This window comes from Rhinatrema bivittatum, chromosome 2 (assembly GCF_901001135.1).
Source record: "Rhinatrema bivittatum chromosome 2, aRhiBiv1.1, whole genome shotgun sequence".
Taxonomy (NCBI): Eukaryota; Metazoa; Chordata; class Amphibia; order Gymnophiona; family Rhinatrematidae; genus Rhinatrema; species Rhinatrema bivittatum.
Window position 1 is genome coordinate 577,003,259 of NC_042616.1, and position 27,642 is coordinate 577,030,900.

A 27,642-nucleotide genomic window follows, 5' to 3' on the forward strand; every position below is an offset into this window, starting at 1 on the left:
TTTTGTATACCCTTCCCCTGCTTTGTAAAAGTGCATTATTTTAATTTTCAAATGATCAGACAGCTGGACAGCTGCTGCTTAGCATTGCCTATGGTGGTTGAAAGAACAATCACAACCTGAAAGGTTAGTTGGATCCGAGTATTTGTTCAACAGTGTCTTCACCTAATTGAAGACTTAATCAGTTAATCAACTTTTTGGGTCTTAACTTTAAAAAAAAAAAAAAGAATCAACTAAGTGTCAAAACCTTTGCACCTGTCATATTCACAATTTTATTTTCAATCTGTTAAAATTAGCAAACAGTAACTTTGCATTTAAATGTGCAGAACTTTCTAACCTGTATGAAGTATGTCAGCTTCTGTTCACTTAGATTAATTGAAACATTCAATTTTACCAGGGGTGCCTACGCTTTTGCACACAATTACAGTGGTTCCCAATCTTTTCCTGGATGGATGCCACAATGAATATGCAGGAAATAGATTTACATACCTTGGGTCTCTAAAGTATGTAAATCTCATGCATATTCATTATGAATAAACCAAAAACTCGACTGGTTTGGTATGCAGGACAGGGTTGGGAAACATTTGTATAAGTGGGGGAATGACCTGGTACAATGACCTGGAAGGCAGGTCATTTCAAACTTAAGAGGCAGCACAATAGGGGTGTTCTACTCTAAGCCATCCCCCTCCAGGCAGCCTACAGGTAAGCAAAAAAACATCCACTAATCCTATCCAGTCCTTTCCTACTAGTCAACAGATCCTGAAGCAGACATTGCAAAGAACAGACAAAAAGGAATTTATTTTGCACAAGTTTGAAACTTGTGAGCAGTAGTGCCAATAAGTCTTCAGCCCTTTGAGGTTTGACACTACTGCTCAAGTTAACTTATTTATTCAACCCTTTTTTTGTTGGGGTTTTTTTGCATATTACCCAGAGCTTAATTTCTGGGAGAATGACCAAGAATGGGCGTTCTGCCACTTATTTTTCCAAAACCAAAGGACACAGAGCAAAACCAGCCATGTAAATCAGTTGTGGCTGCCAGGCAGAAATGGAGTGAATATTTGCATGTGTATGTGTAAGAAAGTTCACACCCAGCCCTGCCCCCCCCCCCCTTCACAATTCACACCGGGCCCTAGCTTTGCCCCCTACCCCCAGCTCCAAGTTCCACTTCCTTTTATCTACAAATTAAGCCCTGCTTGTATATCACAACTTTAATCTTGAACAGGCAACCTGAGGCTCCAATATAGTTTATTTAAATAGCAAAGAGACAATGTGTGTTAGGATTAAAAACAGAAAAGCATGTGAAATGTGGTCCTAAACCTGCAAACCTGATAAGACTAATGATAATACTCTCTCCCGAGTCTACTTGTCTACTGTTCCCCATGAAGCGGATAGCGGGATTGTATTCTAACTCCACAGAACCCAAGCTCTGGTCTTATCTTTGCCCTCGACGGGCAGAAAGAGGCTCTCAGAAAATAAAGCACATTAGAGGGGTGGATACAGTACGAAACGTGCCAAAGCCTTAAAAAAACGAACTCATTTAAGCCATTTTGAGGTTGCCTCTGAGCGCACAATATTCCCAGTTCCGGGTACGATTCTCCCAGCCGGAGCCCGCACTTCCTGCTTTATACCTGGAGGGGATCCCCCCCTTTTTGCTGGGGTGCGAACACTCGCTTTTAGGAGAGAGATGACAGCTACCCTTGCAAAAACTGGGAGGAACTGCACAGATACTGCCGAAGGGTCTTCTCTTGAACCGTGCAATAAGCATATTGGCAAGGGAGCAAACATTATGCAGTGGTCCCCAAATCCCCATTCACAAGAGCACCACCTCTCATCCCAACAGCAGCAACTCTACCAGCCTCAGACTCCGTTAGGAATGAATATTTTGATACGGGGGGGGGGGGGGGGGGACTGTTGATCGGCTGCAGCGGCCCCGAAGCAAGAGCCGGATCCAGAACTCCACCCCGCCACTCATTACTCCCCTCCGTCCCATCGCATGGACGCGAAGAAAGCAACTAGCCAGCCAGGCAGCTCCCCGAGGGCCCAGCTCCCACTGGAAGGAGGAAACAGACACTAAAACCTCCCCGTGCAGAGCTCTCAAGATGGCGGCAACGGGGACCAGAACAGCTCGGCCCGCCGCCGCGCATACCGGTGAGGGAAGAGCTGGGAGGCCGGGGCTGTGGTACAGACAGGAGGAGGAGGAGGAGGCCGCACACGTGCCAAGCGGCCACCGCCTCTCTCTCTCTCCCCCCCCCGGGGGTCAGACAGTCGTCATCACAGGACAACTCAACCCGCAGGAACCGCACTATTGCCCTCTCCGCCCGGCGGCGATTCTGCCTCCCCTTACCTTTGAATTTGAGTTCGTTGGGCGGGTCGAGGACGAGGATCTGTTTATTCGCTGCCATGGCGCTGGAGGATGGTGGCGCTGCCGCAGAGAGAGAGGGGGCGGGTGCGGGAGGAGAGGGATGGGGGGGGGGGAAGGGCGGAGGAAGGGAAGCGCAGGCAGGGGGCGGGAGGGAGGGAGGAGGGGGGGGGTGTGCCTGAGAAAGAGAGAGAGAGGGCGGCGGATTCGCTGCTAGCAGAGGGGGCTGAGGCTGGGCTCCCTCCGCTTAGCCCTCGCTCCCCGTCGGGCGACAACTGACTCACTCAACGCCACACAGCCGCGGCAACGACGACGACGCGCAATGCCGGGCACGCAGCCCCCATGACGTGACCGTGCGCGCGTCGGTACCAGCCGAAATCCCCTCCTCCATCCCGCCTCGCGTGCGCGCGAGCGCTCCTGACGCGCCGCGCCGCGCCGCGCCACGCCCCTTTCAGCGGGCTGCCTTGCCGGAGGGCCGCGGGAGTGGCTGCTGTTACCTGCACGCCCAGTCACGGCTGCTGCCGCGGGCAGGGCTACGGAAGAAGGTTGGGCTTGGTGATGCGATTATTAGAGCGGGAGAATAGGGTGCCTTGAGATTGTAGTTTCGCAAACCTGTCATTTTCACTTGACTTTTATTTTTACTATTATATAATGTTTCCTCCCCCCCCCCCTCTTTTATCGTAATCATTCTGCATATTATTTTGGCAAGACGTGTAAAATTGTCATGCCAATAAAGTTATCTGACTTTGGCGGATGAGAATGCTTTTAGAGCTCTCAGGGCCCGCTTTAAAATCTTTGCAGTAAAACTGCTGAAATTTAGCACAATTTTTTATCTCACAGCATATACAAAAATTACGCCCAGTGTAGCAAGCATATGGTATGCTAATGGATCTCAAGTTTTAAATGTGTGTGAAATTTTCTTTCTGTGCAGAAATTATAATGGTGCCACTGTAATAAAACTTGCTAAAATTGGAGTTAAATTTTAGTGTGGATTTTACTTAGCAGGTGGGCCCCGCAGGATGCAGTAAGCTAATTGGGTGCAAAGTTTAAAAAGCATACTAAATGAAAAAAGGTTGTAAAAATGTGAGTTAAAATGAAAAATCTGCACTAGTGCACAGACCTGCTTTAAAACAAGAACGAGGAGGTAAATGCTTGAAGTTGGAAGGAGTGTGACCAAAATGACCTTGTATGCAAGATTGGCCCTGGACATCCTGACTCGGGTACAATCTCACTTGCAAGACTATTTGGGCAAGGCATGCCAAATGAAATCAAAGGGTAACCTCTCTAAGGAACACCTTTGGCTTACTGTACATTCAATGCCAGAAATTTAAAAAGAACTTTAAAACATAGTTCTGCAAACAAGCATTCTCCAGTTGACTATGCATTGTCTTTCATTTGCATGAATAATGCCTCATTAAGAAATTTAATGAACACCTATTAGGCTGAACAAGCTGGTTTTCATGTTTAGTGTGTTATTTCAGTCTGTCATTGTATGTTTCCTTTTATTTTGGATGTTTTATCTGTAACTATCTAATATTTGGGGTGATAAATATTTTTAAATAAATAGATAGGGAAGGCACAGCTGAACAGTACACACTTTGGTGCTGTGCATCTCAAATGGATGTAGTTGACTGTTCCAGAGAGCTTACCCTTTGATTTCACATAGCAAAATGGCCTTGCATGCGAGATTGTGCATAATTCGAGATGCTCAGTGCCAGTTTCTCATGCAAGTCCATTTTGGTCACACTCCCTCCAACTTCAAGTGCTTACCTTCATGTTCCTGGTTTAATACACATAAGTGGATTTTCAATTTAACTCCTTGGCCTGAGATGGAGTAAATGTTAACTCACATTTCTGGTAGCCATGATATTCTTTTGCTGTGCCCATGTGGTAGTGTTTTTTTTATCAGACTGGGCACAGCAATAGAATAACTTTGGCCACCAGAAATGTGAGTATTCTCCACCTCAGACCAAAGAAGGCATAAGATTTCTGGGGCTTGTATCTATAGCTGAACAAAACATAACCTCTCTTGGGAAAGCACCTTCAGATGAAAGGTATGCACTTGGTGTTGTGCATCCCGACTTTGAAGGATTGTTCAGCTGTAGGTACACACACCCAGAGAGTTTATATTGGAAATGTAAATCCTCCGGGTCTGAGGTGGAGTACCACACTGACCTCAACAATAGACAGCATTTACCACCAGAAATGTGAGTTTAACTCCACCTCAGACCTAGGAGTTACATTTTCAATGTAAGCACTCTGAGGCAGGCACTAGTTGTTAACAGCACATGTACGTGTAGCACTAAAGTGTGTACTGTTCAGCTGTTAGTGCCCACCCAGACAACCTATGCTTTGTTCATCTAGCTGTAGGTGTATTCCACAGAGAGCTTATTCTTTTATTTTCCTTGCCATGCTTTATCAAAATAGCCTTGTGCCCACAAGTTTGAATTCACAGCACCAATCTCACATGCCATGCAATTTTGGAAAGGCATGGCAAGCAAAATGAAAGCATAAGCTCTGGGGCAGGCACCTTCAGCTGAACAGTATGCACTTTGGTGCTATGCAACCAACTTTGGCATCCTGTTCAGCTTTAGGTGCCCCCCCCCCCCCCCCAATCAAATAATTTATGTTTTTGTAAGCTAGCTGTAATTGCCTGCCCAAGAGAACTTATGCTTTGACTTTATTTACCATTCTCTGCCAAAAGGGCCTCGAGTGCAATAATTTGCTCTTTTGAGTGGGCACTTATAGCCAGCTGAGCAAAGTGTAAGCTCCCTAGAGTAGATATCTATAGTTAAAGAGTACGAAAAAGTTGGATGCAAGGTACTGGTACACTGGTCAGCTATAGGTGCTTGCCTCGAGAGCTTACACTGGAAATTAAACTAGTGTGTCCAAGATGGAATAAACTCACATTTCTGGTGACTAAAGTTATTCTTTTGTTGTGTCCAGTATGACGGAAACAGCCAGACACTACCACACTAGGCACAGCAATAGTATAATATGGCAGTCAGAAATGTGAGTTTAATTTTAATCCTGCTCTGACCCTGCTCTAAATTTCCAGTGATAAGAAAATGTGCTTTAAGCTGTCTGCCTTTTAACACACTTCCCTGCATTGTTGAGGAAAAGCTAATGCCTTCTTTCCATTGGGGTTTGCATGCATCTGGACTAAGCATATTGTGGGTTTCTTAGCACAGGTTTTTACTCCTGTCGTAGCACACATTTGTTAAGAGTTAAAACTCGTTACATAACTTACACCAGAAAAATGCACGCTAAAACAGGAGAAAAACCTGCACTAACATTAGCACCTCTTATCACATCAGCCCCATTTTGTGCAGAGAAAACATGGTCTGTGTGCACAAAGCATGTTTCTGCTCGTTAAATGGGAAAGAGAAGGCAATTTTTAGTCGGCCCCGTACTTTCTTTTCCTGCAGTAGCAGAGGCTGGAACTTAAGCTTGCATGCTCATTAATGTCTCTCCCCCCACCCCCCAATCTGAGTTAAACTGTGCCTATGCAAAACGTTGAGACACATTTTAACTTGGGTTTGTGCAAATAAATCATACTTTATACACATATAACATCTTCTGTGTGCACAAAGCATGTTTTCTGTGCATAAATCCCAAGCACAGATCCTAGCACCAGAACTCCAGCTTCTCCCTTTACACAAGGGCTTCCCAAACTGTGGGTCGGGACCCCAAATGGGATAACAAAACTTAAAGCAGGGGTTTAAAATTTTGGCACCAGAATAAGCATGAACGCTGGTCTGCAAAAATGAGTTGGGATAACGGAAAAAGATTCTCCTGATGCATCAAATGAACCATGTCAGGTTCCTAAAACTGTACACCGTGACTATATGAATAGCACAGCAGCAAAAGATAAGTACCTGTTTTACAAAAGACCAAAAAATATCCAAAAACCTACATAATTGACTAATGATTATTTACTGTATAAGGCTATGAAAGCAGAGTGTCGCTGGTAGAGCCTATTATGAGGTCTGTTCATCCCATTTAGTGGAGATAATGCAGTGTTTAAGAAATTACAAATTTGACTTACCTGTTCAATCTCCTGAGGATTTACGTCTTGAATAGTAAAACATGTCCATAAAAAGTTAGTTTGTCAGTAAATTGTAAAAATAATTTTAATGAACTGAAAACCCTGATGATGTCCCCTTCCTCTTGTGTTTCTCCTTCCTGCACCTCTTCATTTCCTCTTCCTCCTGTCATGGCTGTATCTCAAAGACTGACTTCTTCTATCCTACTGTCTGTGAAAGTCTTGGCCATGCTTCCTCCGCCCACCAATGATGCCTTTCATGGACATCTACCATTCACTCACAGAAGAGGCTAAAAGCGGGTTAGTAAACCAGGAAATTTTACTGTTGACTGCAATATTTCAACAAAACCTGTCTAGAAGTTCATCCTAGTAATGCCTTGCTTCTTTTTCTCTGCACCTGCTGGTGGCACAGTATAGGCTTCCAATTTAACTTCCTTAGCATCCTTCAGACCAGTCTAGACTTATACAGAATGTACCTCCCACCAGCAGATGGAGACAGAGAGTAGGACTTGTCCCTGACATCTTCTCTATAAAGACCATTGTAGCAAGAGATTTCCCCAGCAGATGGAAGCTAAGTTTGGGGCAAAGTCAGAGACGACAATCTAGGCTGATCTTCCTTCCCTCGGATGTAGGGTGCCAGTTTTAACTCACATACTCTAGAGAGTAGCAAGCTTGAGACCAGGGCTGGATTAAGGCATAGGCAACTTAAGCATGTGCCTTGGGTGCCAAATTTTGAAGAAGCCCTAAAACTGAGATTTCTTCTGCTGCTGTCTGAGTTCTGGGAGTAAAATCTCCCACCCCTGGTCCTCTGCCTATGGGCACCATAATCTTAAATCTGACATGGTCTTCCTGCAGCTCTTAAGGTGAGCGTTAAAGTTTATTAAAAAAAAACCACAGTGTGCAGCACAGGCCATGGCACAGCATGAGACATGTTCCTCCAGCCCTCTCTCCCCATCATCTCGCAGGAGCAAGGTATGTAAGATGGTTTGAATTGTGGCCGTTGTGGGGCTCAGAGGCAATATAGCATTGCTTATTCCTTTTGTTAGGCCTGTGATGGTGTCAAGGTCCTAGGAGAAGCAGTACAGGACACTGAAGCAGCAGATGCTGCAAGAGGGCTGGGAGCAGCACTGGAACAGAGTGGGGGACCTGCAGCATTATTTTCAGTGCTACTAAACTCTAAAGGAGTAGCAGTGGAATGATCCAGGAGCTCTTCTGCACAGTCGAAACAGTCCTGTGCTGATATTCGGACCAGCCAGAATCCTAAATTCTCAAACAATATAGTGAAGAGGGGCATCTTCACAGAATTCATAATGTTGATGCATAAGGCCTACTGTCAATAGAAAGGCAGCACAGGGGAAGGAGTGGAAGGAAAAGATGAAGCAGATCCCATGGAGCAGGTATATCTCCTTAAGAGATCCCGGTGGGTACTGGGAAGAGAAACATCCCCGACTAAATCAGTGATCTCACTCAGTATCAGGAGTGGTGGCTCAGGCTCATAAGGGAGGGTCTGGATTTGTAATCCACTTTGATGTGCCAAAAGATGAAATATAAATCAAATCAAAATAAATAAAATCTTCAGGGGAGAAGAGACAGCGATAAGGCTGTTTAGGAAAGAAGAGCTCTTAGCTCTAAATACAAAGTTCTCCTATCTGCGGTTGGAAGAAGGAAAAGAGAAATGGTCATACACAAGGATGACCCAATTTTGGCAGGAATTAAGAAGTTAGCAAGAGCCTTCCTTCTGCAGTTTCCAACTGGCTCCAAATTTTCAGGTCAGGTTGATCCAGTCCTGGCTTTATCTTACTGCATGCTGGGACTTGTAGTTTTGACTTCCCTACTGCCATTGGTTAGAAAACAAGACTACAAGTCCTTGCAGGCAGTGAGATAAAACCAGGACTGAAAATCTGGAGCCATCTGTGGAAGCTATGTGGCCAGAGCAATGATCCACTGGATCCAACAATCCCAGCTTGAAACAGAGTCTAAGGAACCCCACCAACTACCGCAAAAGTAATGCATTAGAATCATCAGGAACAGCATATCAGACAGACATAGTATATAACCTAATTAGAACATCAGCCAAGCAGGTGGTAATAGCAGTAACAGCTAGGCGCCTTCTGTGGCTGAGTAGTTGGTCGGCGAATTCAGCCTCCAAAGCTAAACTAAGTACATTTTCCTTTAAGAAGCACCTTTTGATCAGTGAAGAGTTGGAAAAGCTGGTGAAGGAACTGGGAGAGCCTATGCCACAAAGATTTCCAGAAGATAGATTCAGGGGAGCCTCAAGAGGAAACTTTCTTCGGAACAGGTTCAGAAAGGCAAGGCAGTATAGACCAGGGAGATCATATAATTCTCAGAAGTAGAGACCACATACAAAGTCGCAGACATTTCAAAGCAGTAGAAGGGGAAGTTAGGAGGGAAGTTCAAGGAGTCCTTCAAGATCCAGAAGCGCTCAATGACAGTTTAAGATCCATTCCCTCTTCCAACAAGAAAGGTGGTGGCTAAAGATGTTCTATAGGGGACTGGACCCACATTACAAAAGACCAGTTGGGTCTCGGATATCATCAGAAAGGGGTATGCCCTCAAAATGATTGCACTAGTCCAAGATGCCTTTATCACTTCCCCTTGCAAATCCCCTGGCAAGAAGGATGCCATCAGAGAAATGATAGACCAATTCTGAATCTGCAACCAGTAAAGCCATTGCCCTCCATGGAGGAAGGGAAAGTAAGATACCCCATCTATTTTGTGATCCTGAAGAAGGAGGGGACCTTCTGACCAGTGCTGTATTTAAAAACGTCTACAAATCCCTAAGGATACCACACTTTCAGATGGAAATCTTGAAGTCAATTATGATGGCTGTAAGGCAAGAGGAACTTTTAGCTTCCTTAGACCTGGCAGAGGCATTTTTGCATATCCCCATCAGGGAACAGCATCAGAGGCAAATTTCATAAGGAAAGGAATAGAGAATAAAATGGTGAATGTTATAATGCCTCTATATCTCTTCATGGTGAGGCTGCACCTAGAGTACTGTGTGCAGTTCTGGTCGCCGCATCTTAAAGAAGATATAGTTGCATTGGAAAAAGTACAGAGAAGGGCAACCAAAATGATAAAGGGGATGGAACGGTTCCCTTATGAGGAAAGGCTAAAGAGGTTAGAGCTGTTCAGCTTGGAGAAGAGATGACTGAGGGAGGATATGATAGAGGTTTATAAAATCATTTGTGGAATAGAACAGATAAATGTAAACTGGTTATTTACTATTTCAAAAAATACAAAGACTAAGGGACACTCCATGAAGTTAGTAAGTAACACATTCAAAACAATCAGATATAATTATTTTTCACTCACAATTAAGCTCTGAAATTCATTGCTGGAGGATGTGCTTAAGGCAGTTAGTGTAGCTAGGTTTAAGGTTTAAAAAAGGTTTGAACAAGTTCCTGGAGGAGAAGTCAATAAATTGTTATTAACCAAGCAGACTTAAGACATAGCCACTACTTAGCGTGATAGCAGCAAGGAATCTAATTGCTATTTATGACCTGGATTGGCCACTGTTGGAAACAGGATCCTGGACTTGATGGATCCTCAGTTTAATCAGTATGACAAATTCTTATGTTTCTAAGGTTCTCGGCGCTGGGACAGCACTATACGTTTGTGACCTTTCCATTCGGTCATGCCATGGCACCCAGGACCTTCTTCACCAAGGTAATGGTAGTGGTAGCAGCATATCTTCACAGGGAAAGAATTGTTGTTCACCCTTATTTGGATGGTTGGCTAATAAGGGATCAATCGTTTCAGGAAAGTCAATAAATGACTCTAAAGAGTGGTCCAGGTGTTTGAAGCCTTAGGCTGGTTGGTAAATTTGAGCCAAAAGCAATCCTCAGCCAACAGAGTCCCTGATTTATCTATGAGCAAGGTTTGAAACAAAGATAGGCAAGGTGTTTATGACCAAAGAAAGGGTCACCAAGGAGCAGGAGCAAATGAGAAGGTTAAAGAAGATCTGGACACATCAAGTATGGGAATACCTGCAGGTGCTAGGATTAATGATGGTGATCATAGACATGGTGCCTTGTGCAAGGACACATATGAGCATTTATAGAAGGCTCTCCTCTCAAGATGGTTGCTCGGGGCAGATAGTCAAAAGAAGATCCCGATAACAGGTCAAGCCAGAAAGAGCCTGGATTGGTGGCTAGCACATACCAGTCTAGAGAGAGGGATCAGTCTTGAACCTCTGGAATGGATTTCAGTGAAAGAAGAATGCAAGACTGGGGGGTTCATTGCACAAGATAGATAATCCAAGGTCTTTGGTTGACCAGGGCCAATAAATCATCTGGAAACCAGGGCAATCATGTTCTCCTTACTCAATTTGTAGCCACGGATGATGGGAAAGCAGCCAGAGTGTTATCAAATAATGACACAGCAGTAGCCTATTTGATTAAGTAAGGAGGCACCAAGAGCAAGCAAATGGGAAAAGAGATAGAGTAGTTAATGACATGGGCAGAAACCTATGTGAATCAGTTATTTACTCTTTCGGATAACAGAAGGACTAGGGGACACTCCATGAAGTTAGCAAGTAGCACATTTGAAACTAATCGGAGAAAAAACATTTTCACTCAATGTATAATTAAGCTCTGGAATTTGTTGCCAGAGGATGTGGTTAGTGCAGTTAGTGTAGCTGGATTTAAAAAAAGGTTTGGATAAGTTCATGGAGGAGAAGTCTATTAACTGCTATTAATCAAGTTATCTTAGAGAATAGCCACTGCTATTACTGGCATCAGTAGCATGGGATCTACTTAGTGTTTGGGTACTTGCCAGGTACTTGTAGCCGGATTGGCCACTATTGGAAACAGAATGCTGGGCTTGATGGACCCTTGGTCTGACTCAGTATGGCAATTTCTTATATTCCTATGTTCTATCTGAAGGCCCTCAGCAATGCTCATAGCTGAAAGTGACAACATGCAGGCAGACTTCCCGAGCAGGCAGACCTTAGATCCAAAAGAGGGGGAACTGGCCAAGGAAACATTTGATCACATTATGAACAGATGGTGGTGCCCTCAATAGAATTTAATGATGACTAGAAGAAATACGAAGGTGAAGAATTTCTATAATCACAGAAAAAAGCAAAGTCCACAAGAATGGATGCACTAGTGCAGCCATGGCCAGAAGTCTGGACATTTTTGGAGAAGATACACTATAAAATAGGTAGAGTCTTTCTAATTTGTTGACCCCTCAGCAGCTGTGCTGAACTCATGATCAGCACTGGAAGTGGTTTTGCTCTGTGGTTCATGAGGGCTAACTGTGGATCTGTGTGTTGTAAAAAGTGTTTGGCCATCTGGGCTGCTTGTTCTGCTTGGTCACTGACCAGGAGAAATAAAGGCTTGTCATTAGATGTCTGATGACATATTCTGAAACAAACTGCTGGAATGTTTTTTTTAATGAACTGAGGCCTATTGTGAGTCACAGATACTTGAATTCCAAAACAACCAAAACAGCCTATGGTTCTTCACTACTTAATGACTTGTGGTATCAATCTCCAAGAACCTTGAAAAATAGTCTGTAATGACAAAATATATGTCCATTTTCTTCAAAGAAATTTGCTGCAATGCATGCATTGCCATGGACTTTCGGGATTGCAGTTGTCATTAGCAGTTCTTTTGAGTCACTTCAGTGACCTAACAAAACTTGCAGTGTACCTTTGCATTTATGTCAAGGCTGACCTCTGGTCATCATACCACAGACCTCATTCTGTCTCTCTATTAATAGGCTTCATGTATGCAACTTAGAATTTCTTGCCTCATGGAATGTGGAACAGCTGCTTTTGATACTGTGGACCACAAAATCTTGATCTCCTCACCAACCAACCTGTCAGAATCAGCAAATGCATGGCTCAGATCTTTTCACCATGACTGCACCCAAGTGGTCTCCCTGGGATCGACACTCTCAAAACCTGACACTCTTACATGTGGAGATCTGCAAGGCTGCATACTCTCACTTTCCTTGTTCAACATTTACATAGCTCTCCTGGGCAAACTCATTGAAGAATGCCAAATCTGTTACGTTCGCTGGCTGCAGAGCACCACAGCCAACCACACTCACCCTCCGACGCCAGGCTGCCAAGATGGGCCCAGGCTCCCTGGTCACAGCGGGAAGCTGCCACCAAAGCCACACCACTCCACCACCTCCCAGCTCCCATGACAATGTGGCTGCTCTCCCTGGGCCAAGCTGCTGCCACACCAGAGACGCCACTGTCTCCCTTCTGGGTCTGGCGCCCCTAGGCGCGCACGTCCCCGCTGAAGATTTAAAGAACCCTCAGTGGGAAATTCCATGCGGCCCTTGATAATGATGTCATCAGCCTTTTCCTATTTAAGGTAAGCTCTGACAGTCAGAGCTTGCCTTGGCAACAAGTCCCAAGCTTTTAAAAGATGACATAGGAGAGACTTTACAGTCCTATTTCTCGGCAGTTTCTCGGGAGGGGTACACGGCAGCTGCCACCACAGCTTATATCACAGTTCTACCAAAAGGCGGTAAGGATCCCCTCCTTCCAGCTTCTTACAGACCTATTTCGTTACTGAACTATGATACCAAGCTATTTGCTAGAATATTTGCCACGCGCATGAGTGGGATCCTACTCCATTTAATTTTGGCCCATCAAGTAGGATTTGTACAGGGCAGAAAGGCTAGTCGACATCTCCTCAGTCTTTGGGTGGCTATGACACACTGCACCTCCCATAATATACCAGCCTTGGCGGTTGGCTTTGATGCTGAGAAAGCATTCAATCGGGTGGCTTGGGACTATCTATTCTCAGTTCTTCAGAGATTTGGGTTCCAAGGCCCGATTCTACAAAATATCTGGATGCTTTATCAGCACCCTCGCTCCATCATAGTGGCCAATGGCTTGTTGTCTACCCCATTTGAGCTCCATAGGGGAGTCAAGCAGGGGTACCTTCTCTCTCCCATCCTATATATCCTATCCCTAGACCCCCTGTTAAGGGCCATTAATGCCAACGATGAAATAAAGGGCTTCAAGGAGGGTGAGGAAACATTTAAGATTGCAGCGTTTGCCGATGATGTCCTTATCTTTGTGGTAGACCCAGCTACTTCATTACCAACTGTATTGCAATTACAAACACAATTTGGCACATTCTCAGGTTTAAAAATTAACAAAGATAAATGGGAAGCGATAGACATCACAGGGCAGGTACACACAACCTGGCCTGGTGCTTTCCCACTCAAGTGGGTTACCTCCACAATGAAGTACCTGGGTATCCACATACCACTCAATATAAGCAACATATATACAGTGAACTTTACCCCGTTCTTAGCCAAGACAAAGCAGAAGCTACAGGATTGGACGGCCTTACCCCTCTCCTTGTCTGGAAGGATACAATTTTTTAAAATGATTGAACTACCAAAATGGCTTTATGTTATGCAAATACTACCGGTCTGGATTCAGGACTCCCATATTAAGGAGCTACATTCCATACTACGACGCTTTCTGTGGCGTAATAAAAAGGCCAGAATTGGTCTGCAGATGCTAATGTGTCCTATCAATGAAGGTGGACTGACATGTCCTAATCTTCATCGTTACAACGTGGCTAATTTGCTGTGTCACATTAGGGACTGGGTTGGCTCTATGGATGCTCTTATCCCGAAGAGACTGCTCCAGGCTTGGTGCCAGCCACTAGCCCTGGGAAATATCTTGGTGGCCACGATCCCCTCCTTGCCGGATCATGTTCGGCTCTTTCCATATTTTGTAGCCTGCCGTCTAGCGTGGAAAAGAACTTGTTCACAACTCCACATTTCCTGGAGGACACTGTCCTATGCTACTACTGTGGGACTTCCGAACTTCTCCCCTAGCTGGGAAAATTCCACTTTCCATCACTGGAGAGCCTCCGGACTTACGTATCCCAGCTCCTGGATGCTTCTGGCACCCATTTAAGCGCCTTTGCAGACTTATGTGCCACCTTTGGATTATCACAGAGAAGCTTCTTCGCTTATCTAGAAATCCGGCATTTTTTCAAACCTGGGAAGGACATACGATCTCGGTCTTGGATCAGGAGGTCCTGGACAAATTTTTCTCCCCCCGGCAACAACAAATGTCATGTGCCTCAATGATGAAAATTCTGGTCCCTTTGGAGACTTCAAGCAGACTAGCAGCTTTAGCAAATCTATGGGCCCAAGACATGTCTCGACCCATTTTGGCATCCCAATTGGCAAACTGCTTTAAAAGTATCGCAAAAAGCGTGGAAAATGTGCAATTACGAGAATCTCATTATAAGCTGTTGCACCGGACTTACATTGCTCCAAATGTGGCTTATAAATGGAAGATAACCGATTCCGCAGCATGCTTAAAATGCACAGCGGCAGTGGCAACCTTGTACCATAATTTCTGGGATTGTCCGAAAATCCAACAGCTCTGGGAAAAGATACTTTGATATCTAAGTAGTCTCCTGGCAAGGGACTTGCCAAAGGATCCTGCTTTCTGTATATTGCATCTCATTCCGGATTCAACACCGGAGAAGAGCCACCGGATTCAGCATGCCTTCTTACGCAAGGCCTTTCTACTGACCAACCAAACAATCCTCTCCCAGTGGACTGCTAAAGACCCTCCGACAGTGTTGCAATGGAGGCTGCGGCTACACAAACTGGCAATCTATGAACATTTGTCTGCAAAAAAAGCACCCTTGGCAAAGAAATATGACCTTTTCTTGGACATCTGGAAACCGTATCTCTGTTCCCTGAATCCTCGGGCACGCAGCAAAATCTTAGACTGAACAGTATAGGCCTATGGCCTCCTGGCCTGGGAGGCTGAGGTTCCCTGTTATCAGCTCTCCGCTTGTCGAGAAAGTGCAGCTTCTGTGTTCCTATAGTTGACTCAATGCTGTCCGATCTTTATAGTCATTGCCTCCTTAAGACCTCAATATTTTACTCCTCATATTTATCTAATATCTCCTTTTCGTATTTCATTGTGCATCCCTATTTCATTTTATTTCATTTTGTTTACTTTAATTACTGTCTCTACATGGTGTTTGTGGGTGGGGGAAGGGGGGGGATGGGGGGAGACGGAAGAGGGTACATGGACAAGATGGTTTACCTTTACCTTTCGGGTTTTCTTTTGTACTACTATTGGTACTACAGGTTGATGAAGCGGATATTACTGTCTGCAACCCTCTTGAGGGGATTGTTTTCATGGTTCTATTTAAGTGATTTATTCTGTTGTTTGTTTACCTTTATGATGTTAAATTCTAAAAATAAAGGTTACAAAAAAAAAAAAATCTACCCTTTAATTTTTAACAGCTATTTATTCAATGTCTTTCCATACTTAGTAAATACAAATTTTTTACCCTAATTAAAATCAAATTGTGACTCAATACACTTCAAAATGTTCTTTAAGTAATATGTGGTTATTGAAAATGTAAACATACCGTAACATTTGCAAAGGCCCAACAGGATTTTCGGAATAAAAAATAAATATGGGGGAATCACGTGACACCTTGCACAGAGGAGGATATGCTGCCTCCTGCCACATCCGCCTCCATCCTCGATTTTCATTGCCTTACATGTACATATTGTGGGGTGCCTCTCTTGCCTTCACCTGGAGTTAGTTTATTGAGGCATATCTACTTGTCTCGCTAAGCGAGACAAAGACAAAGAGAAGGAAAAGTCTTGGCCCGGGGTTGGCAAGATGGCAGATACCCCATTCATTTCCAACACCCCGTCGCTGTCTGGATCTGCTATCATTGAACTACAAACAGCAGTGGTGATTGCTTTGGAGCCCGAATTTAAGAAGATTTTCGATAAATTAGACACAGGGACTAAGCGCATAGCCTCATATGATACCTGTTTCAGAGACCTGGAACAAAAGATCTCAGACAATCATGATGCTATTGCAACTGTATCCATGGGGATTAGTGACTTGCAATCAGGCATGAAAAAACAAGAAGACCGCTTAGATGACTTGGAAAATAGATAAAAAATCATCAACCTAAGGTGTGTGTTGCGTTCGTGCTTGTTCTCGCCCTCGCTCCATCCTCTCTACCTTTGTGGCGACTGCCTTCGGGTCTGACGGACAGATGCTGCCACCTGCTTCTCCTCGCCTCTTTGCCCCGGAATCCCCGGGCTAGCCTGACGTTACGGACCCGCCATGTTCCTGATGACGTAAGGGCGCGTGCGCGCGCTCCAGACTTTGTACCAGCAAAGGCGCGAACCTCAGGGGCATCCCCCGCAGTGACATCATCCGCTTCCAACATAAAAGGTCTTTGCTTGCAACTACGAATCGAGTTAGCAAGGGGAATTCTTTCTCCGCTGCTCTACCTCTACAAACTTACCTAGGGGTACCCGCTCCTCGGGGGCCCCGCTCTCTCTCTTCTTGATTTCAGATTGCTAGGACGGGATCCGGTACTCACTCCTAGTGGGCCTACGTCCCTGAATACTCAGAAGACTCCTATTGCCTGGAAGCGATCGCAGACGTGAACACTGTGAGTTCTATTTCAGATAGGAACCGGTACTCGCTCCACGAGGGCCCATGTTCCTAATCTCTAAGACTCCCTTCTGTCTAAGACGTTATCGCAGGTACGGAGATCGTGAGTTATCATTGCAGATTGCAGATAGGAACCGGTACTTGCTCCACGAGGGCCTATGTTCCTAAAGCTCTCCTAAACTCTCTTCTATTCCAGAAGTCATCTCATACACAGTTATTGTGAGTTATTATTTCAGACTGCCTACAGGAACCAGTACTCGCCTGTGGCTCCTGTTCCTGAATACTGAAGACTCTGAGGCATAAGAGGACATTACAGATATCTACAATTGTGAGTGTATCATCTTCTACTGGTTATGTATCCAGCATACCCTGTCTACTCACTACCTATAGTCTCTCTCTACAGCTCAACAACTCAGAGATCGCAATTCCAGTATCTGAGGGACTTCAGCCCTGCCAGGCACATCAGCTCACTACTGCCACCTCTGGTGGTTCTTCTTCCAGTCTACTAAAGAACAATCTGTGTTTATCTCAATACTCCAGCCTAGCCGGTGATCCCTCTCAGGATCTCCTCTTGGAAGCGCTGCATCTGCCATCGGCCCAGGGATTCACCATTTCTACTAAGTGTTCATTCCTTACACTATAGAGCGGTATTATATCATCTGCCACTCTGTGGGAGCCAACCACATCAGAATACTAACTCTGCCTATAGAGTATCACCAATTGTTAACTCCTCCCTCTGAGGAAGCAGATCAATACAGACTGATAACTCCGCCCTCCTGGTGGAGTGAGTGCTGACAGATTGCTACTCCTCCCTCTGAGGGAGCAGATCCATAACAGATTGCTAATTCCGCACGGAGATTATAATACAGTGCTAACTGCTCCATTCTACAGGAGCCAGCACATAACAGAGTGCTAACTCTGCCCTCCTGGCGGGGAGATCGCCAACAGATTGCTAACTCCGCCTTCCTGGCGGGGTGAGCCATAACAGATTGCTAACTCCCTAGCAGATTCTCAACAGTTTGTTGGCCTTCCAGAGTCTTTACCCGATTCAGGCTTGGCCTCCTTTCTGGAAACATGGCTGACGTCTGAATTGAGCCTTGGTGCAGCACAGGGGCCTCTCCGTATTGAGTGGATGCACCATTGGGAATGCAGCTGGAGAACTCAGAGAGGCTGTTTGTGGTTATAGCCAGAGTTCTGGACTTTGCACACAAATTGGAGATTCTACAAAGGATGAGAGCAGGGAAGCAGCTTACCTACTGAAGAATTAGGTTAAATTATTGCTTTAAGAAATCTGCCTCATGTTGACTAGTAACTGGAATAAAAAGGCCTGAAGAGGGAAAAAATGTAATTGTCAGCCCAAGGCTGAGAATGGCGTGAAAGTGCAGAGTGAATTCCTGATAAGGAAGGTGCCAAGAAAGTTACAAGAGACAAAGGAAGTACTGAGTAAGCAGAATGTGTGATGTTTGAGAGGCGCATGAAGGAAAATTACCAGCAAACGTAGGGGATGAGCGAGGGGAGGGGTAAGCATATGCGAGCCATGTTTAACAGTGTATAAAAAGACTAAGGCAAATTTAAAACGTTGAGTAAATTGGCGTTGCTCACAAAACAGTATAATCAGTAAGATGGGCTCCGTTTACTTCATAAGGAAAACCCAATCTGATTTCCTTATCATTTCCGCTATCTTAACTTTGTACGCATGCATGAAATAAACAGATACTGCCATTACTTATAAGATCTTTAAGCTACTTAATAAATGTTATGTTTTGAAACTGAAAGTCTGTTTCATCACTGGCTATCTCTGGGGAGGAAACCAGGCGTGGTAAGTTTCAAGGTTTTTAACATTTTGGTAGCAGAGGATGGTTTAAACAAGCCACTCTTAGGCAGTTTCCGCTACACTCCTTTCTTGTTTGCTTTTATTAATAAAGAGAGATATAAGGCTGATATATTTCTGTTATGGTTTTGAGGTGTTTGAGTGGATTCTTGGGTACTGCAGAGATGGCCATTCCCATGGGGAGGAGCCCCGTGAGGAACCGCAGTACTAGGCTAGATTCTATACATGCAGACACAGAGAATTCGTGTTTATTATACAGCTTGGTGGTACTGCCCAGGGGTGGCAGCAGTGATGTAACCCAGTAGAGTAGTCCAGGGGTCCTCGGCAGAGGAGACCCATCCCACACTCCAATGATGGTAGGCTGCGCTGAGTAGAAGAGAGAGTCCCGGATGTAGACTCGCAGCGCTGAAGCTGGAGGTGAGACAAGCTGACAAGGTTAGTTTACTCACTGAATAGATAGCTGTATTTGTTGAAGATCCTGGCAGGCAGAAGTAATTGGTTTGCAGGCACCAAGGCAGGGAGAGCAGGTCCTTGAGGAGCAAGTACCCGGTATCCCAGATAGGCACCTGAAAAAAAGCAAAGGGCCCCGAGGAGCGGGTACCCAGGTTAGGTGAATGGCTCCAGAGGGCAGAGAGAACTTCCAGTGGCAGCAAGGAAGCGGCAGAGTAGCTTAGACAGAAGGCATTCCAATCCTTGCTAACTCAGCAAACGAAGGGCAGACTAAATACCCGGATGGCGTGACGTCACTCGGAGGGGCCGCCCCCGAGGTTCCCGCCATGACGTGGATAAAGACATGGGTGGCGTGCGTGCACACACCCTAGGAAGCCCTCAGGAGAAACATGGCAGCCACCATCGCCGTAGCCGTTCCGGGGACGCCGGAGAGAGCGGCATGATGACACGGCAGCAGCCATCTTCCCAAGGCTTGTGGAGAGAGAAAGAAGAAAGGTGAGGCACAGAGGTCGAAGCTGTCTGAGACCGGCGGACGCAACAATTTCTTTGGTTACCAGCCATATAACCCGAGAGATATGGTCCTTGGGATGTAATCACGGGAGATAAGGACCCCGGATCAACGTATACCTGGGAGATAAGGTCCCCAGTTGAACATTCTTGGTGCTTACTTTTTGCTGAATTTTTGTTTCATTATTATAACATAGTAGCTTAATGTTGGCAATTTCTTTTTCTAAGGCATTCTAAGTTTAAATTTATTATGTCACAAGGTACAGGATTCCCCAGTCCCCTAGCATTAGTTTGTGAATTATTTCCACATGAAGTTAAAATCATTACTAAGCATTGAAAGAAACCGTCAGTGTGAGGATGGAAGTTTTACAGCCCTAGTTTTGCAACAATTGCCGTAATTCATTAAGCATAAAATACAGGAAAGTCTTTAACATAACATTTGCATTATTTTAACATGTTTATGGTTATACGGGAGCATAAGATAGGCATCAGATTAGATTCCTAAAAGTTCAGGATCAGTTCCACGCTCCCCTTCCCCTTATGAGAGCAAAGTATCAGGATTTAACCCTTGATTAGGCTATAGTACAGGGAACCTTACATTTACTGTCTGTTTTTATAGTTTGTAATAAGATTTGTATGTTGTCCATAGCAGCTAGTTTTGTTTGAAGACTGTAGTTTCTCAGCCTGAGTGCCTTTCTCTTTCAACAAAACAGATGTTTGAAATTGTTTATACAGTGATTTGATTTATTTATTTATTTATTTCAGATTTTTATATACCGGCATTCGAGACAGCAGTCACATCGTGCTGGTTCACATAAAACAGGGGTGCATAGTAAACATAACTATAACAATGGTGCGGAAAAGGCAGTTACATATAACAGGGTGATAAGAACTTGGCTGAGAAGGAAGAGAAAGGACAGGTTATAATTCACACAGGTAAACGATAGAATATAAGGTTAACCATGGAGTATTTGATGAAGGTGAGATAAGATTCCTTCTTACTTGCTTTAATATATTAAAATCCCGTGGTTAGAACAGATTAGGATTTCTTTCTTTCTTTAAGTAAAATATTCACAGTAGTTTCTTTAGTAAACGAAAAAAAGTTTTCCCAGGTGATTAGACTTAAAAAGAAAGTGTTTCTTCTACCGGTATTTGCCTTTATTTTGGATATGATCTATTGGCATTCCTGCTTCCTGTTCTGTACTATATAATTGTGAGACATGTTTGTGCAAAATGTGCTCATTTGTAGCTATTTTCATATAATAATTAGATTTCGAAAGGCTATGAGTATTTAATTTATTATCAGAAAAGGATATATTGCTTTTCCTTGTTTCAGAATTCCTAAGGAAGCTAATTACTAGTGTTAAAGTTTAAAACTTGAAAGGACAAGGCAATTAAAGGGTTAACAGCAGAGAGAAAGGGGGGTGAGTGGGTGATGCGGGAAAATATTTCTCAGAAGAAAACAAACAGAAGAGAAAACTCCATTCAATGAATTAATATCTCGGTTTAAAAAACAGATTGGTGAGGAATTAAAAGATATTAAGAATACTAATAATAATGATGACCTTGATTTGGCAAGAATGTTTAATTTTGTTTGCAGTGAGTGGAAATCTGTGTCTTGTCAGTGCAGGGAATGCAGAATTGAATGGGCTGTTCCTTTTTTGGAAAGAGGTTTGTTTGAGCAGAGCGTTACTACTGTGAGGTGTTTTTTTTGAGGGTGCGCGTAAGTGAATCTGATGGAGTAGGTTATGGCATGGTGATGTTATTCAATGTTGAAGCAAGTTAGTTAAAGAGTATGTTATATCCTAATGATGCCAGATCACATCCCTGTTTTTCTAAGTGTCTGTAATAAGAGTTAATCACACAAAAATAAATCCTGGCCAGAATTAAATGACTTCTGAGAGAATTGAGGCTGTTTTGAAAGTACAGCTTCCCTGGGACATTGAAAAAGTTACGAGCATTCCTTGGCATGGTATCATTGGTGGGGGATGGTCTCATAAAGCACCCCCTAGGCCTTTTCTTGCAAATCCAAATTGTTTATCAAAATGCCTTTATGTCAAAATTACAAGTACGCACTAACAATGATTTGCTGTTTCTCAGGGTGGAGGAGGCTTTCCCAGTAGTGAAGGCAGATATCTCTGTAGCTAAGATTCTGCTGAGAGAATTTATTCTAAGGTTAAAAACTAAAGCTGGATATTATTCTGTACCATAACTTGCGATAGTGCCTCCTAGAGGCATAACAATAGAAACAAGAAAGTAGCTTCATGACCGCTATTTGCTGAATTAAGGCATATCTGAATGTTTAGTTTCAATGGAACTGTAATTTCACTGTAACTATTACCTTAATTTTGTTGTATGCCAGGCTTATATTTTTTTCCAGGTTGACTCTGCCATGTGAGATGTAACGCTTGAAGTTGATATTTTTCCCAGTTTGATTTCTTTTCATTTTTTTAAACAGATCTATTTTTTAATTCTGACTTTTTGTTTTATTCTGGATCCATCCAAACACTTCCCAAACAATTTTTGGTCTAATTTCTGAGCTCAAATATGTGTTAATTGTTGTCTTTTGTGTTTTTTGTGTGTCATGACATCTGAAGAATGCAATGAATGAATTTATGTGTAAGTTCAGTGAAATATATGTTTCTATGTAATGCCTGGACACTTAAGTTGTTTGTGGTTCTGACTATTGCATGTTACCTAATAATAAAGTGGGAATACTATAGTAATAGTATATTGTAGGAATTAATAGATGCAGGGAGATCTGGCCATGAAGGAATCTTCTTACTGATTAATTTGAATTTGTTTTGATCTTATATTAGGTTTTGATTCATAACATACACATCTCACTTAATAATAAATTAAGAGGCTATGCTTCGATGTCAAAGAAAAAAAAAGAAACACCATACTGAAAGAACTGTATACACCATGTGTCATTGATTTCAGAAATCATCCCATCCTTTTCCACAGAAGCCATCTTGCACCCTTCATTATGGGGCAGATTTTCAAAGGCTACGCGAGTAACCCGAGAAAATCTGCCCCTGCGTGCGTATCTCCCAGAGCTTGCAAAAAAGGGCGGTCCGAGGGCATGGCGGCGGTTTGGGGGTGGTTCGGGGGCATGGCCAGGGGCGTAGCGGCAGTCTGGGGCCTGTGCCGGGGCATGGCATGCTGGCAGCCCGCCGGCGAGCACAAGTTAGGCAGGCGTAACTTTTTCAACAAAGGTGGAGGGGGATTTAGTTAGGGCTTGGGGGGTGGGTTACATAGGGGAAGGGGGGGGGGCCGGAAAAAAAGTTCCCTCCATGGCCGCTCCAATTTCGAAGCGGCCTTGGAGGGAATGGGGAAAGCCATCGGGGCTCCCCTTGGGCTCGGCGCGCGCAAGGTGCACATGTTTGCACCCCCTTGCGCGCGCCGAGCCCGGATTTTATAACATGAGCTCGGGAGTGCGCGCATGTTATAAAATCGGGCATAGATTTTAAGATCTGGCCCTATATGAACTGAAATGTTTACACTTCTTGCCTGATTTTCTCTTTATGTTTGTCTTGTTCTATGCCTTACCTAGATGCTGTTTCCTTTGTTTTATGAGTCAATGTACTCTTATTTGACATGTGATAACTGATTGTCATGACAAAAATATTTTTATGATATACTAGTCAATACCTGGTTAGGTACCTATCTGCAGATGCCATTATTTAGATTTTCAAATTAATTATACAGTCTGAATTAATGCAGTTTTTATTAGCCTCTACATTCCAAGGGGCAGATTTTCAAAGGGGTACGCGCGTACCCACCGAAAACCTGCCCCAAGTTCCCCCTGTGTGCGCCGAGCCTATGTTGAATAGGCTTGGCGGCGCATAAGTCCCGGGGCTTTCCTGGGGGGGGCGTGTCACGGCCGGCGCGTCATTGGGGGCGTTCCGGGACGGGGCCGCGGGTGTGCTTCCAGCCCGGGGCGTGGCTACGGCCTCTGGACCAGCCCCTGGACTGGAACATGGCGCGCTGGCAGCCGGCCCAGCATGCGCAAGTTATGCTTGCCTCGGGCAGGTGTAACTTTTGGAATAAAGGTAGGGGGAGGAATTAGTTAGGCCAGGGGGTGGGTTAGGTAGGGAAAGGGAGGGGAAGGTGGGGGGAGACGGAAGGAAAGTTCCCTCCGAGGCCGCTCCGATTTCGGAGCGGCCTCGGAGGGAACGGAGGCAGGCTGCGCGGCTCGGCACGCGCAGGCTGCCGATGTTGCACAGCCTTGCGTGCGCCGACCCTGGATTTTAAAAGATCAAGAGGGATATATATAATTCTTTCTCCCTTATTTCTTGTTTTATTTTCCTTACTTCATTTTCCTGTGCAGGGACTCGCCCAGGTGGTTTGGTAGCCCTACAAGGACATTATTTTTTATATGGACACAAAGCATACCGAGCACTTCAGTGCAAGTGTTTTATCCTACACACACATTTATCCGATTTTGTCTGTAATTCCAAATGTTTACTCTAATTATTCCCAATTGAAGAGAGAATTGCAACAGTCGTTAGATCACCTTAATTCTAACAAAACCTCCCTACTTACTGAAGGCCAAAATGTTAGGTTTACCCATTACAGGTATCATTCCATTAGTTATAGGGATTCCTTTTTTCAATTCATGGTACAAAAAATACAGCGCTTACAAGCCATTTTAGAAGTTCTAGCTTGTGAGTATGAGTATACCTTTAACTAAATTATTAATGAATTATCACAGCCATATGCAGAACCGAATGATTATCTGTTATTATTCCAAAGCAGAGTATGTGCTGTTGTAAAAGGACAAGGTTGTGTTTCCGTAGATAATTCTGAATTAATAATGGATTTGGTCTACTTGGTGGGAACAACTGGTAAACTGGCTCACATCCCTAGCAGAAATTGCAGGGGTTTCTTGTGGTTTGCTCTGGTCCTTCTTATAGTTGTGATAGCAATGTGAATGTGTTTCTTACCTGTTTATTGTTTATGGGCCCAAACAACATTAAACAACGTCTCCTATCACCTTGAATACAGTCAACATTCAGACGTAAAGTATGACACAGAACCTCTATGCTTCCCTTGATACAACAGCTTCCCTAGAAAAGGACCTCCTCAGGAGGAGTCGTGTTGACAATGACGGGTAAGATCAGAGTACGCCCTCTGACAACTTAAGACAGTCTGTTATGGTTATTGGTGTTTGGGTGGATCCTTGGACACTGGCAGCTGACCACATCCACGGGGGCAGTCCCCTGAGGGACTACGGTGTCAGGCTAGACTCTGGCCACACAAACACAGATTGAATCTTTATTTAAACAGTTTTAGAAACCACCAGAGGTGGCAGTAGTGAGTAGTAGATGTTGAGCCCGGCTGGGCAAGTATCCCACAGGACGCTGGAACAGCGGATCCTCTGCTTGGCTGTGCTGTAGTGGAAAGAGAATGAGAGTTATGAGTACACAGTGAGAAATATTCAGAGTCCCAGGTAGAATTGGTGATGCTCTGAGATACGGAGAGCAGGTCCTCGAGGAGCAAGTACCTGATCCCTTAGAGCAGGGAGACTCAGTGGTATTGTACTCACACAGCGGTTCCACTAGACGAGAGGTCTGGCACTGGAACTGAGGGCAGGCCCTCAAGGAGCGAGTACCTGGTTCCAGGGAAGCAGTATTGTGGAATAGATAGTAGTTGTACTCACAGATGGATACTGTTAGTGAAGTCTTCCAAGTAGAAAGGACTGTAGGTGCAGGCAGCGACTCAGGGAACATGGGCCCTCGAGGAGAGAGTACGGTTTCCTGATAGCACCTGAAAGAAGCAGAAGAGGCCCCTGAGAAGCGGGTACCCCGTTAGCAGTAAGGGTTCCAGAAAACACTGGAGTGGCAGAGTAGCTTCGGTACGGAGAGTGAATCCCATCCATAGTAATCCAAGTTGTTTCTAACTCGATTAGCTAGCAAAAGAGGTAGGCTTAAATATCCGGGCAGTGTGACGTCATCTCAGGGGGACACCCCTGAGGTTCGTGCCAATGAGGAAATAAAGATGAGGGTGGTGTGCGCGCGCGCCCTATGGTACCTTGGAGGAGCATGGCGGGAAGCAGCACCAAAGCCGGTCCGGGGACGCTGGAGAGGTCGGCAGACAGATGCCGAGGCAGCCAGTAGTCCGAGGTGAGCGGGAGGAGCCACAAGAAGAGTAAGGTAGGTGTGGCGAAGCCATCGTAGACTGACGGTCGCAACACAGTTGCATGGCACTGAGTGTGATGATTGTCCCCAATCATCAAGAGGGAAATGAAGAATTAGGTTAAATTATTGCTTTAAGAAATCTGCCTCATGTTGACTAGTAACTGGAATAAAAAGGCCTAAAGAGGGAAAAAATGTAATTGTCAGCCCAAGGCTGAGAATGGCATGAAAGTGCAGAGTGAAGTCCTGATAAGGAAGGTGCCAAGAAAGTTACAAGAGACAAAGGAAGTACTGAGTAAGCAGAATGTGTGATGTTTGAGAGGAGCATGAAGGAAAATTACCAGCAAACGTAGGGGATGAGTGAGGGGAGGGGTAAGCATATGCGAGCCATGTTTAACAGTGTATAAAAAGACTAAGCAAATTTAAAACGTTGAGTAAATTGGCATTGCTCACGAAACAGTATAATCAGTAAGATGGGCTCCGTTTACTTCATAAGGAAAACCTAATCTGATTTCCTTATCATTTCCGCTATCTTAACTTTGTACGCATGCATGAAATAAACAGATACTGCCATTACTTATAAGATCTTTAAGCTACTTAATAAATGTTATGTTTTGAAACTGAAAGTCTGTTTCATCACTGGCTATCTCTGGGGAGGAAACCAAGCGGGGTAAGTTTCAAGGTTTTTAACACTATGACAACAAATTTGTTTTGGTATTCTAGGATTACTCGGCTAAGTCAACTCTTCGGAAGGAATTCTCCCCTGCCTGTACACACCTTCATAAACTGTGACTACAGCTCGCACTCATGTATCCTGCAAGACTTCAGGTACAGCTACTGGAGGTGTCCAATGGCTTCATTTGACAGCGGAAGCCACAAAGTTAGTTGATTGCCTGGAGGGAAAGAGAGCTACTCTTTCTGCCCTTTCAGAACTCTTTCACTTCCTATGTCTCTTACAGTGGCTTAATTTTAGCTTTGTTACCAGTTTTTTTTTTCTCTTCCCTCTTTAAGGAGCCCCTGTTTCGGCGTTTGTTTGTTTTTTCTGGTGGACTTTTGATATGGACTGGCCAAGCATTTTATGTTGGGTTGGTTTTTTTTTTGTCTGACTTTTTCGCTGCTTAGTGGATGCCAGAAACTGGCTGAACTCTGCACTGGGAGCACAGAGTTCTCTCGCTTTACAGAAACATTGCTAGGGTGTTGATTCTAGCTTAGCGGGTGGGGAAAGAAGGATTCTTGTGTTTCTTTCATTTCCTCATTTTCTCCCTTGGAGAGTTAAATCAAATCATGGTTTTGGAAAATGTGGGGGCGGATTGTGGCAGGTTGGGAGGTGTATGGCTATTTGAGTGACCTTTCTTTTGCTGGTGATTGTTTGGGGGTTCGAGGGGGATCATGGGGTGGGAGGGTTTCATAGTTTTTTTCAGTGGCATTTTTTAGGGGCAAATCTGACTGGAGCACAGCGGGGAAGGGCTGGTTTAGACTCTAGTGGATGCCTTAGCTGGGGAGGTGTCCACTTTTACTGTTATTCCTGTTTCTCCTTGGGGTCTTTCCTTTCTTTATATTTCCTAATGGGTAAATCGCAGTTAGTGTCCTGGAACGTTTGTGGTATTGGAACCCCTATTAAACATTACAAAGTTTTAGAAGCTTTGAAAAAATAGTCAGCGGACATAGGATTTTTCCAGGAAACGCATCTTACTGATATAGAACACCAAAGCTCAAATGAGATTGGGTGGGACAGGTTTTTTATGCTTCTGCTTCTACTAGATCTGCTGGGGTGGCAATTTTAATGCATAAGAATGTGCCTCTAGGAAAGCCCCGGGACTTATGCCCCGCTGAGCCTACAAGTCCTTC

The 27,642-nt window shown here is 44.4% G+C and overlaps 1 protein-coding gene and 1 long non-coding RNA gene across 2 annotated transcripts in view; one reads left to right on the forward strand and one right to left on the reverse strand.

Annotated features, from left to right (window-relative positions):
• VAPA (VAMP associated protein A) overlaps positions 1–2,753 on the reverse strand; it is a 325,391-nt gene extending 322,638 nt beyond the window's left edge. The window contains exon 1 of the mRNA XM_029590985.1: positions 2,342–2,753. Within this exon, the coding sequence (XP_029446845.1) occupies positions 2,342–2,399 (58 nt within the window). The 5' untranslated portion in view covers positions 2,400–2,753. The remainder of the gene's footprint in view (positions 1–2,341) is intronic.
• On the forward strand, positions 1,975–26,936 carry LOC115085226. Its single transcript, XR_003854763.1, has 3 exons — positions 1,975–2,145; positions 6,590–6,701; positions 26,518–26,936. It is a non-coding gene; the product is annotated as an uncharacterized LOC115085226 (long non-coding RNA).
• The last annotated feature ends 706 nt before the right edge of the window (positions 26,937–27,642 follow it).